The sequence below is a fragment of the Poecilia reticulata genome, chromosome 21 (assembly GCF_904066995.2).
Source record: "Poecilia reticulata chromosome 21, P_reticulata-male-v2, whole genome shotgun sequence".
NCBI classification, from domain to species: domain Eukaryota; kingdom Metazoa; phylum Chordata; class Actinopteri; order Cyprinodontiformes; family Poeciliidae; genus Poecilia; species Poecilia reticulata.
The window spans coordinates 2,420,695-2,434,486 of NC_088850.1; the positions used below are offsets into that span (position 1 = coordinate 2,420,695).

General features: G+C 37.7%; 1 protein-coding gene across 2 annotated transcripts; it reads left to right on the forward strand.

The window, feature by feature from the left end:
- Positions 1–3,879: 3,879 nt before the first annotated feature.
- Positions 3,880–8,521, forward strand: LOC145549738 (uncharacterized). Of its 2 annotated transcripts, XM_081602454.1 has the most exons (4): positions 3,880–4,152; positions 4,255–4,345; positions 4,779–4,919; positions 6,174–8,521. In XM_081602454.1, the coding sequence occupies exons 3-4, from the start codon at positions 4,856–4,858 to the stop codon at positions 7,706–7,708; spliced, it is 1,599 nt and encodes a 532-aa protein (XP_081458580.1). In that variant the 5' UTR covers positions 3,880–4,152; positions 4,255–4,345; positions 4,779–4,855; the 3' UTR covers positions 7,709–8,521. The 2 variants fall into 2 exon arrangements, with proteins under 2 accessions (XP_081458580.1, XP_081458581.1); XM_081602455.1 differs by having other exon boundaries at positions 3,880–4,345.
- The last annotated feature ends 5,271 nt before the right edge of the window (positions 8,522–13,792 follow it).

Sequence of the window (13,792 nt, forward strand, 5' to 3'; positions counted from 1 at the left end):
CCTGGGTCTCAGCGTCTGCCTCACCACTTCCAAAACACACTTCATGACAGGAATACTGTAAGGAAAACAAAGTTACTCAGCTGTGAGTGTTGAACTCTATGAAACACTGAAACTGAAACTGATTTAAAATGGTATTGTTGTAGAGTTTATTGTGGAGATTTTCTGTGCTTTTAAGGACAACTTTTCCATTTAGGTACGTTTCTCTTCCACTAATGGTTTGATTTGATTTCTATAAGCATTTTATTGAATACTCTAGGCATTTTCTGTTGTATTGCTGGAAATGTGATTTCTCACTGAGTTGATACTAATAAATCAGATTTCTTTACTGCATTTTTGTTATTGCTGTAGATACAGCTGTGCCACAGATGTTCTCTGATCTTGTTAGCGGTTTGATGATTCTGCCTGGTGGTGTATATGTTCAATAATGTAAAATGACTTCATGCGAGTTTATTTTCATAGGTTTGTTGTGCTTCAGAAAATAGTCTAGTCTAGCGGATCTCAACCTGAGCAGTACCGCCCTCCAGGGGGCGTTCAGAGGACGGCAGGGGGCGCTGGGATTCCTTTGGGGGGCGTTTGGTCGAAGGTAAACTTTACATCTTATAAGCACAACAATACCAGTTTAATCTTTGAGCAACTTTCTAAAATTGTATTTCGTAACATTAAATCATGCTTGGCTGCAACTGTATCAATGGCAGCTCTCCTATTCAGTGTTTGTAGCTTCTTGGTGCAGCTCCGTTCTGCTACTAGTAGCTTCACCGTTTGAAGGCCGCCTGCTTCCATGGAAGGACAACAGAAAATCGCTCTTATGAACATGTAATTACTAAAATCACGATACCCTTACTTTGTATCCCTCTGAAAAATGAATCCATTTAACCCTCCTGTTGTCTGGGTCAAATTACCGCCACTGTGTTAACCCCCCAAATCCCTAAATGTTATTTTTTACTTGAGATTTTAGACTTTCCTAGATTGGCCCATACATAGAAAAAGTTAATTTGTTTTTATTTACATTCCATGTAAGCTGTACAAAAAAAGGTTCAAAGATGGTCTTCGGGTCAAAATGACCCGTGAGGCAAATAGAGTTGAAATCAAGGTCACAGAGTTATTTCCAAACCACAAAATGTAACAAGTTTTAGTTGTGTCTCAGATCAATCAGTAGCAGAAGTAAACAAGGCAAATCAGGTGGTGTTCTCACAGACTTCAGAAGAACACCTGTTATTTCAAGAGGTTATAAAGGTCCTGCATAACAGGACCCCGAATTGTGTCTGTGCTGAAGCCATGAGTGTGCGTTATAACACTGAAGAGGCTTTAGAGGCGATTTTCTCACATGTCCAGCAAGATAACTCTGATTCAGAAGAGGAAGCAGAGGATGTATCCGAAGAAGAAGATGGAGAGGAATACAACCCAGAGCATGATGAATCATCTTCAGAGAAGAAGAAACCCTGAAGCTGAAAGTGAGACTTTCCTTTCAAAAAATGGCAAAATAACATGGTCCTCAGCGGCATATGACCAACACGGCAGGCATGCAGAACAAAACATTATAAGATGACCCAGGACCCACAAGGTATGCCGTTTCTCATGCCATGATATTATTTCTACATTCTACCTGTTTATCACACCAGCAATAGAAAAAATAATCCTGGAGATGACAAATCTGGAGGGTTTTCGCAATATGGAGACAGCTGGAAAAGATGGATGAGATTGACCTGCAGGCCTACTTAGGGCTGCTAATCCTAGCAGGTGTATACAGGTCCCAAGGTGAGGCTGCAGCTAGTCTATGGGATGCAGAGAGTGGAAGGCCAATTTTCCGAGCCACAATGCCACTCAACCGAGCCACAATGCCACTCAAACTCTTTCACACCTACTCAAGACTGATACGATTTGATGACCGTGAATCAAGACCAGCAAGACGTGTGACAGACAACTTGCAGCCATAAGAGAGGTATGGGACAAGTGGGTGGAGCGGTTGCCCTACCTCTACAATCCAGGGCCTGATGTAACAGTGGATGAGCAACTGGTTCCATTTAGAGGTAATCTGTTTTCATATTTGTAATAAAAGTGATTTTCACTATTGATTTCTTTGACTGTTTTCTGTGACACTGATACTAATCACTGATGCTATGTCTTTTGTCCAAAGGTCGTTGTCCTTTCCGGCAGTATATGCCCAGCAAGCCAGCAAATATGGGATCAAGTCATGGGTGGCTTGCGATGCCAAATCAAGCTATGCTTGGAAAATGCAAGTCTACACTGGGAAGGCAACCAGTGGATGCCCATAGACGAACCAGGGGATGCGAGTTGTGCTTAATGTGACAGAGGGACTGAGGGTCACAATGTGACGTGACAATTTCTTCACCTCTTATGAACTCGGACAGCAGCTCCTGAAGAGGAAGATCACCATGATTGGTACAGTTCGAAAGAACAAGCCTGAGCTCCCACCTGCACTGCTTGCGTCAAAGGAGAGAGAGGTCTTCTCCTCAAAGTTTGCCTTCACGCCCACCACCACTCTAGTTTCCTACCTCCCAAGAAAACAAGAATGTAGTTCTTCTGAGCACACTGCACAAAGACGGTGACATTAGTGATCGTGAGGACAGGAAGCCAATCATCATCCTGGAATACAACCACAACAAAGGGGGTGTGGACAACCTAGACAAGGTGATTGGAACATATAGCTGCAGAAGAATGACCGCCCGCTGGCCCCTGGTCATCTTCCACAACATCATTGATGTGTCTCCTACAATGCCTTTGTGATTTGGAGAGACATCAACCAACCTGGATGTCTCGTAAGCACAACAAGAGGAGGGTGTTCCTGGAGCAGCTAGGAAAGGCACTTGTAACTCCACTCATTGAAGAAGGAAGCATGTCCCCCGCACAGAGCCTCAGCAGCAGTTGTGAAAGCTGTTCAGAGTGCAGCAGCTCCTGATCACCTGAGGATCCATCTACCACAGCCACTTCCCAGCTAAGCCAAGTAAGAGGAAGAGATGTCAGTTCTGCCTCAAAGAAGACTGTAAAACTATGTGTGCTGCAGGTGTAAGAATATTTGCAGGTGTGCTTGCATACTGCCTATGTGCTATTATTGAATGGTTTGTTATTTTTCATTTTTTGTATTGTACATTTTCTTAATTGTTCACTGGAGAAAGTAAAAAAATGAGTCACTGAGATGAATAAATGCATTCAATCCTTTTTGCACATTTTTTTATTTTTTAAGCTATAGAATTCAGTGGAGAGGGAAACTCAAGTATTCACATTTTGTGGTGATGACATATACAAGATGAATTTGGTGTTTAAATTCATTAGTGCTTATATTGGGGGTTTAGTGAAGACGGGTCATTTTGACCCGGAGGACACAGGGTGTATACAGAAAATGAGGACGACAGGAGGGTTAAAACCATGTTTCTGCTCCAAATTTAGTCTTTGTTGGTAATGTAGTGCATCGAAAGGAATTCTGGTTTTTGAAAATTCATTGGAATAAACAATCCAAACAAAGGTTAAATTGTGTTTTTATTACACCATTCTATGCGTAAAGAAATATTTCTAAAATAATTACGGCTCAAAATTATTCACACTTCTGATTAATACTAGATTTAAATTGATCTTTTATTGTTACCACATGTTTTTCTGATCAGAAGTAGGAATATAAAATGCTGCTTTTACAATATACACCTAATTTAAAATTTATTATTGAAATGCTGTTGAAAACAGAAAATGTAGATTGGATTTTTATTCTTAAGGAATTCCTCTTGTCATTTGAAATGAACTGCTCTGTTTAATGAAAATAACTAAGTATGCAAAAGGTATGGATACTTTTACGTCTAAATATTTATGAAAAAAATATTTTCTCAAAAACTTAAGATATCCAACATATAGACATTTGTAATACTTATATGTGAGAGAAAAGTTTTTTGTACTTGTTTCAATATCTAACACTGACAGTCCTAACCAAATTTAAATAGTTTTCGCTCTGACAATAGAATAAAATCGCCAATTTTACCTGCACTCCTCACCAGTAGGTGGCGGCACCGGAAGGCTTATTTTTTTTTGCCAACCCGCAAAAACCGCAAGAGGAAGAAGAAACTGAATAATAGGATTTCCTGTTTCTCCATCTTGGGTCGTGCGGGGACAACGCGTGCTGGTTTTCATGATTAGATGATATTTCTGGTAAAAGAAACTGTAAATATTGTCATAGTTTGTTGAAATATGTTTGTACCTTCGCAGTAAAGTGTTGAGCAGGCAGTATTTTAACAGGATGGTGTGTTTCAGAAACGGATGGTGAAGAAGAGCCGAGTGCGGCGCAGAGCGGCCATTTCCTGCTGAGGATCAGTTGTGGGATCATCTGAACTCCAGCGTCCTGGTGAGCTGAAATATTGCTGTGGAATTAAAACTTTGAGGAAATAATGCATGAAGTTCTTCCACACGCTTTAAATTACTGCTTTTGTCTAAATCAGCTCTTTGGATGTTGCTTGTAGGGGTCAGAGGCCACTGCTATGTTTGTTATGTTATGTCATTTATTTAGTCATTTTTCAGTTTTAATTATTAGTTTTACTTATTCTGTAATCTTTGAACATTTTTTCTTTGGTTACCAAACTTTAGCCGATGTCTCTATTCTGTTTGTTGAACTAAAGTAAAAAGTACAATACTGCACATTAAGAAACCTAACTATTGTCCTGTGAGAATAACTGGGACCAACTAAAGATCCTAATAGATGAGTTATAGAATCAGATTATATTTTACAATGATTTGTAGCTTTTTAACATGGTTCATTTTGTGGTTCCTGTCTCTCTCAGCTGGACCCACAAGTTGACCTCACCACCAGTTGACCAATCGCTCTGGTTGTGAAGAGGAGCGGTCTCCATTAGAAGAAATGGAGCATCGAGGCAAAACGCTGGAGGCTGATTTCAACCCCAAAGTCCTGCTGCATAGATTAGGTCTGTATGTTTTCTTATCAGTAATTGTCCAGGAGCAGCTTTCTGAGGTTTATCTTCTTAACAGAAAGTTGAGAAAATGTTTGTCTGTGTTAGCAAATTAGCTTTCTATCTGATGGAAGAGTGACTGAATCCCAATGCAAATATACGTTTCCAATTTGATTCATCATTGAAACATTCACCTTTTCTGCTGCTCTTGGTTCAGTGGAGCTCTGGTTCCTAAAGCCATTGAAGATTATGTTCAGGTCTTTGGCTTTCTTTTTCTAGATAACTCTCATCATTTAGGCTTGAAGTCGGTTATCTTTCTGATCTTCACCCAGATTGAACAAACTGTTCAAATGATGGTTGGAGTCAGACCCTCTTCCTCATTAGCTCTGAAACTGGGTATAGAGGCACTTTGGTCTGGGAAGTCTGCATTCAATCACAACAACGTAAAGAACCATGTAAGAATTATTATAATTTTAATCTTCTAATGTCAAAAGTAAAAAATTTAGACTATTTTTCTCAAAATTTTGACTTTTAATCTCAGAAGATTAAAGCCAGAATAGTTTTTTGTTTTTCCACTGACCACAAAACTGCTAAACTAAATCAATGTGAAATAATGTTCAGGTTTATTTAACTGTTAAAAAGGTATCCATTGAGTGCAGAGGAAACTATTTATTCACATTTTAGAGGTTTATTAATGGATTTTATAAACATGTTTTACCACATCCAGCTCTTTGAGGACATTCATAGTTTTGATATGACCCAAAATAAAAATGAATTTGATGCCCTTAGTTTATTTTAATAATTTCTGGGACAATTATGTACCTAGCAAATTGTATTACAGTGAGAGACCCGTTTGGGTTTTACATTAAGCTTGTATACGCTAAACAAGTGGTGTGACTTTTATACCTAACAAATACTGTGGTGCAGTTTTGTCCAAAAATGAGCCACATAGATGGTTTATATAAATGCTGCTAGAGGTGAAGCTGCTGCAAGGAGACAGGGACTGTGTGATTGTTCGGCTCTCCCAGCTCAGTTCAGTGCTTCAACTTTAAACTGGTCTTTGTTATCACTGTTGCTGGTGAAGAGATGCTATCAAAAACAGGCTTAAAATGCTGATTTCCGGTGGGGATGTTGCCTCAGAGCGAACAAAATGGCAGTTCGATCTGAAGTCTAAAATTTACGTAGGATGGTTTTTAACTCAAGTAATGATGTGAATATAAAGCTGCAGTGGTTTCTTATGTTTGTAATTTGCTTCATTGGTTCCTGCAGATGCTCAGCAGATGTTGCTGCTTAAAGAAGATGCTCCAGAAGAACATGGTCCAGGTTTTGACTTACAAGGTCCAGAGTCTCTCCCACCAACCATGAATGAGGATGATGAAGAGTTTCTCCCATCATCTCGCCTTCATCGGCACCACATGCAAGACAGAGAGTTACCAGAAGATCACTGTGAAGCAGCAGAACCTATCAAGACTCGATATCATGGAGATTATTCCAACTCATCAGAGACTGAACTAATTGAGGAGGAGGAAGAAGCTGATGTAAATAATGGTCACTTTAAACTTGGACAATTGCCAGATTACAGACCAAATGGCAAATGCAGGGGAAATGTCAGAAAGGTGAGCCATTCAACTAAAGGTTCTCCAAATTTTGAGGATAATATGAAACCCTTTACTTCAAAGAAAACCCCAGACTCAATGAGGAAAGTTCAGGTTGAAATGAAGTTTATTTGTGATGACTATGGTGAAATATGTAATAGAAATCCAACATCAAAAGGACATGCGAGAACCATAGCAGGACGTGAACATCTCTGTAAATTGTGTGGACACACATTTAGCAACAGAAGAAACTTGGACACACACATGAGAATCCATACAGGAGAGAAACCTTTCAGTTGTGATCTTTGTGGATACAGATGTAGCCAGAAATCAAGTTTAAAGATACACATGAGAATCCACACAGAGGATAAACCTTTCAGTTGTGATCTTTGTGGATACAGATGTAGCCAGAAATCCAGTTTAAATAGACATATGAGAATCCACACAGAGGATAAACCTTTCAGTTGTGATCTTTGTGGATACAGATGTAGCCAGCAATCGCATTTAAATGTACACATGAAAATCCACACAGAGGAAAAACCTTTCAGTTGTGATCTTTGTGGATACAGATGTAGCCAGAAATCAAGTTTAAATAGACACATGAGAATCCACACAGAGGAAAAACCTTTCAGTTGTGATCTTTGTGGATACAGATGTAGCCAGCAATCGCATTTAAATGTACACATGAAAATCCACACAGAGGATAAACCTTTCAGTTGTGATCTTTGTGGATACAGATGTAGCCAGAAATCAAGTTTAAATAGACACATGAGAATCCACACAGAGGATAAACCTTTCAGCTGTGATCTTTGTGGATACAGATGTAGCCAGAAATACAATTTAAATAGACACATGAGAATCCACACAGAGGATAAACCTTTCAGTTGTGATCTTTGTGGATACAGATGTAGCCAAAAATACAATTTAAGTGTACACATGAGAATCCACACAGAGGATAAACCTTTCAGTTGTGATCTTTGTGGATACAGATGTAGCCAGAAATCAAGTTTAAATAGACACATGAGAATCCACACAGAGGATAAACCTTTCAGTTGTGATCTTTGTGGATACAGATGTAGCCAGAAATCAAGTTTAAATAGACACATGAGAATCCACACGGGTGAGAAACCTTTCAGTTGTGATCTTTGTGGATACAGATGTAGGAGAAAACAACATTTAATTCGACACATGAGAATCCACACAGGATAAACCTTTCAGTTGTTAACTTTCTGGACCTGGATGTATCCAGAAACCAATTTTAAACACATGAGAATCCACAAAAGATAAACATTCTAGTTGTGATATTTTAGGGACAGGAAATGAGGACAAATCCTATTACAAATGGAAATCACATTTAAGTGAGATTTGTGTTTCTCTGTGTTTATTTTAGGGTCTGTTTCTAGTGAGTCTCTGTGCTGTCCTGATTTTCCCCTTGATTGTTCCCTGGTGTGTCTCGTTCCCTGATTACTCTCTGTGTATTTAATGACATCTGTGTTCCTTGTCGGGTCCTGGTGGTTTCTCTCATTGAGTGTAGAGTTATCTTGTAGTCTGGCTGTAGTTTTTTCCCGTTGGTTTTTCCTGTTGCTACCAGTTGTCAAGCCTTAGCCTTCCACTCTCGCTCTGCTGCCAGGATTTTTGCATTTTTTTCTTGTGGATTATTGCCATTAAAATCAACTTTCCTTCACTTCAACCTGGGTCTCAGCGTCTGCCTCACCACTTCCAAAACACACTTCATGACAGGAATACTGTAAGGAAAAACAAAGTTACTCAGCTGTGAATGTTGAACTCTATGAAACACTTATGACAATGGAAACTGATTTAAAATGGTATTGTTGTAGAGTTTATTGTGGAGATTTTCTGTGCTTTTAAGACAACTTTTGCATTTAGGTACGTTTCTCTTCCACTAATGGTTTTATTTGATTTCTATAAGCATTTTATTGAATACACTAGGCATTTTCTGTTGTATTGCTGGAAATGTGATTTCTCACCGAGTTAATACTAATAAATTATTTCTTTACTGCATTTTTGTTATTACTGTAGATACAGCTGTGCCACAGATGTTCTCTGATCTTAAAGGTTTGATTATTCTGCCTGGTATATATGTTAAATAATGTAAAATGACTTCATGCAAGTTTATTTTCATAGGTTTGTTGTGCTTCAGAATATAATCCAGTCTAGCGGTTCTCAACGTGAGCGGTACCGCCCTCCGGGGGGCGTTCAGGGGGCGCTGGGTTTCCTTTGGGGGGCGTTTGGTCGAAGGTAAACTTTACACCTTATAAACACAACAATACCAGTTTAATCTTTGAACAACTTTCTAAAATTGTATTTCGTAACATTAAATCATGCTTGGCTGCAACTGTATCAATGGCAGCTCTCCTTCTATTCAGTGTTTGTAGGTTCTTGGTGCAGCTCCATTTTCCTGCTACTAGTAGCTTCACCGTTTGAAGGCCGCCTGCTTCCATGGAAGGACAACAGAAAATCGCTATTATGAACATGTAATTACTAAAATCACGATACCCTTACTTCGTATCCCTCTGAAAAATGAATCCATTTAAATAAAGAAATCCCTCCATGGGTGATTTCACGATAAAGGGCATTCATTTTATAGCGTTAACATCAGTGCTGTAAGTGGTCCGGTATGAAGCGGGTGTGATGGAACAACACAGCACTTTTAAATTTCAATAATCAGAATACCGAAATTGTTTCCATTGTTTTAAAAGGTTTATGTCAGTCTGCCTTTTCCCCGTCGATAAGTTTCCTGAACGCATCACACCATAGTTAGTTAAAACATAAACAAAAAATGAGACGCACATTGCGCAAAACTTTGAAACGGGAGAAGCGAGACATAAAACGGAGCGACGAACTAGATGTGAATTATGTCATAAAAACAGAGAATCCGACGCTGAACAGTGAAAAATCGACACATGATGTGAAACATGACGATTAGGAGGCGCAGCAGGTGATGAGTGAAGATTACTGATGGTGAATAAAGGATAAAATAAATCTAGCAACAGGAAAGAAACTAAAGTGGACATAGCAATAATCCAAGAGAGGACAATACTAATCAAAGGAAACTAAATGGAAATGAAGAACAAAATGCAAGAATAAACTATGAAACTAAAGTAAACACGGAGGAATAAACTGGTATGGCAAGACCTCTCGCTGAATAATTAATACAGAGGACTGTATGGCAAGAATAAACAAGACACTATTTCCAGATAAAAGGTGAAATAATATTGATGAAGTGCCATGGGTTTGTTGAGACCACATCTAGCACTGAGAATAATTATCTTCTAGACCATAACAGTAAATAACTGATCACTTATTTATGTTTTTAATTAGATTTGATATATTTATTTCTTCAATATTATTTTTCATGTCAGTGTTAATGTCATTAGGTTGATGACTCCATGACACTTTCAATTTGACTCATTAGGATTTGATTTAGAACCAGATTTGTTCTTTGTAATTTCTGTCCAGTAAAACTATTAATCTATAAATCAATAGGTTGATTTAAAAAGATATAATCCATGTTTCTGTCTCATGGCATTAAAAGGATCTGGAACTTTAATTTTTCCACTGAAACCTCTGGTTTTCACAATAAATGCCATGTGAGTGAAGTTTTATGGATGATACTCTGATGTCCCATTCTCCTGAAGGCAGCACAGAGCTGCACCACCAGAAACCCACAGAAACACTGAAGAGAAGAAGAGCTATGATTAATGTAGTTACAGTTCTATCCATGTTTTAATGTTGCAGAGCTCAGTCGTTTTGCAAATAGTTCAAAGTTTAAACTGGCATGTTGAACATCTTTTATCTGCTCGTTTATTTAACAACTAGAAAATGGCAAGAGCAATAATATTTTTTCCACTGTGATTGGTTGCTGTTTGGCCTACCAATTTTAACTTGAATGTTCATTGCATTTTTCGTGAAAATAATTTCTATCCCCATGGCATTTTTGTTCTCTGGAAAATTATTTTTGATGATAAATACAGAAACAAATATGAAAATCAAAACATCTACAACAGTGATGGTATTATTAATAATAAAATTAGAAAATTCCGGCAGAAATTTTACGGGGCATGCCAAAGTGTGCCCGTCGGCTTTAACCCAGCATTATGATGCTAAAAATTTGCATTAATGCTAAAGAAAACTGCAATGTAGTAAAAACCTGTGGAGAGGCAGAAGCATGTTGACTAAGCTGTACTTGTAAGTTTCATTATGTTAAAATTAATGCATAAGCTAAAATTAGCCAATTTGCTAATGTTAGCCTAAATGCTGGCAGTAGCATGTGGAGCAACACGACCATATTGTTTTAATTTTACTTGCTCCATTCAGTATACTAAGCATGTCTAATTAATAAGAAATTTGGCTAATAGCTAACTAGGTGAAAGGCTAGTGCTAAGTCAAGGGCAGTGAAATGCTAATATTTGTGCTAATGTTATCCTGAGGAAAACAAACATAAAAAATGCTAATATTATTGCACCACCATAGGCGGTGCACTAATGTTGGAGGAATATTGAAGCTTTTATTTTGAAATAAAAGCTTCAAAATAAGTAAGCTCCATTTTATATGACCACACTAATTCAACGTGAAACAGTAGTTTGGTTAAAACAGTCATGTAAATCCCTACAGACCAATTGCTTGATGTAAAAATGGTCAAGGCTTTTATTTTGAAAATTTCAGTTAACATCATTTGAAATGGCCACACTAATCCAGTGTGTAACAGTGGTTTGGTAACACCAGTTATATATTGACGAATAGAGCAATTGCATGATGTAAAAATGGTCAAGGCTTTTATTTTGAAATTCTTATTAAGCTTCATTTTAAATGGTCACTCTGATCCAATGTGTAACAGTGGTGGGGTTAAACCTAGCCCTCTGCTTTAACTGGGTGCTTGCCGTAGTTAGAACTACAGAGGTGGCCACGTGTTTGTAGTCTGAATCAGCAGCTGTGGCCTGTGTTCTGTTGCTATGGTGATTAATCCTCTCTGCCAACTGCCAGCCGTGAGAGAGACACACAGGGGGAGACATAATTCTATCTGTTTGAGCCAGCCAGTTTCACTAAAAAAAGCTGTCCGAACAACTCCTTCCTGTTCGGGAACCGTGATACGTATTCGAAAACCGTTTGAAGCGTATGAGAGGGCTATTTGTCGTCTCCGATAGTCCTGCGATTCATATCTCTACCTCACTCATAGTAATAACAGCGATGAGAGAAAAATGGTGTGCGCTGAGCACCTAAATTTTTCAGAAATGTACGGAAAACACTTGAGAGCGTCAGATTTACCCTCTACGATGACTTTGCTCTAAAGCACCTTGAAAGAAAAAAGTAAGCCTTAGAGAAATTTTGAATACATTTTACGGGAGCAGGCATGCGTGTGAATGTCATGACTGACTTCAATATTGATAGAGCCATACCTGTAGGCGTGGCGGTTATTTAAAAATTATTTTGGGGTCCGAAATCCACTTTTTTTCTCACTAACGGAGCGGCAGCTGGTTTCAGTTACACTCTAATTTTATGAAAAATCTAAAACTTTGGGTCGCTTGGAGACAAGATGTGGACAAACTGTAATTGGTATTGACGTACTGTCTTCACTTTAGAAGAGATCACGGACATATCTACAAACTGAAATTTGAATGGCATTTCTACGTCAATTTATGACGACACAGAAATTCCTCAAAAATAGGGTATTTTAAGTTTTTGATTTTTCCTCGCTCCATTGACTTTAATGGGATTTTGGAATTTTTTCATTTTTTGCGAATCATGTCGCCATGGTAACTCCGAATCCCAATAAAAATAATAGCTCCCTCTGCATTAACGGTGACGGAATAAAAATAAATAAATAAAGAAACATTCTATTAGGTGTAGAACAATAGGTGCCTGCCATGCATTGCTATGGCATGCCCCAATAATAGTCAGTGTAAAGTAGCCTACAAATTCTTTGGTGGGGGGCGGTGAGGGACCTGGATAAAGTCTAGGGGGGCACTGGCCCGAAAAAGGTTGAGAAACGTCTAGTCTGTAGATTCTTAAGGATCTAAACTTGGATTAGACCAAACAAGACCAGTACTAAACAAGTACAGGTCACTATTTGCCAATTAAATGCATCTTCATGTAAAAATTCCCCTGCATATTAAATCACCGGAGGCTAATTCAGCTGCACTTTATCTTTAAAATAAAACATGTGTAGCTAGCTGTCTGTGAAATATTGAGAGATTTGGTTGGATCCATTTCAAGCTGCAGTTAGTTACGACTCTTAAAATGTAAATAAATAGAAAATCCTCCTGTTGTTTTCAGCTTTCTAGATGTATTGCAAAAATCTTATTTGTATTTGTTTTAATGTCAACTTTTGTAATATTTAATGTAATAAAAAATCCTAATCACTCTGTAAATATAATTAAGTCAAAAACGGTGATTTTCCTATGAAAATGTTCTTTTCAAGTATTCAGGGACTTAGCAGGTAGTCTGCTCTGATCCTTCCTTAAAAGATCATTACTTTGTCACAAGTATCTCAAAATTTCACCTTATCCATTGTGGCTGCTCCTGTCATGGAGCCATACATTTAGAAGAGCTGAAAGTTTTCTTAAAACCATGTTTCTGCTCCAAATTTAGTCTTTGTTGGTAATGTAGTGCATCGAAAGGAATTCTGGTTTTTGAAAATTCATTGGAATAAACAATCCAAACAAAGGTTAAATTGTGTTTTTATTACACCATTCTATGCGTAAAGAAATATTTCTAAAATAATTACGGCTCAAAATTATTCACACTTCTGATTAATACTAGATTTAAATTGATCTTTTATTGTTACCACATGTTTTTCTGATCAGAAGTAGGAATATAAAATGTTGCTTTTACAATATACACCTAATTTAAAATTTATTATTGAAATGCTGTTGAAAACAGAAAATGTACATTGGATTTTTATTCTTAAGGAATTCCTCTTGTCATTTGAAATGAACTGCTCTGTTGAATGAAAATAACTAAGTATGCAAAAGGTATGGATACTTTTACGTCTAAATATTTATGAAAAAAATATTTTCTCAAAAACTTAAGATATACAACATATAGACATTTGTAATACTTATATGTGAGAGAAAAGTTTTTTGTACTTGTTTCAATATCTAACACTGACAGTCCTAACCAAATTTAAATAGTTTTCGCTCTGACAATAGAATAAAATCGCCAATTTTACCTGCACTCCTCACCAGTAGGTGGCGGCACCGGAAGGCTTATTTTTTTTGCCAACCCGCAAAAACCGCAAGAGGAAGAAGAAACTGAATAATAGGATTTCCATTT

Excerpts from the sequence above, each read along its gene's own strand:
- LOC145549738 (XM_081602455.1), top strand. The coding sequence starts at position 4,856 with ATGGAGCATCGAGGCAAAACGCTGGAGGCTGATTTCAACCCCAAAGTC. Across the intron at positions 4,920-6,173 it reads AGTCCTGCTGCATAGATTAG|ATGCTCAGCAGATGTTGCTG; the intron begins GTCTGTATGTTT and ends TGGTTCCTGCAG.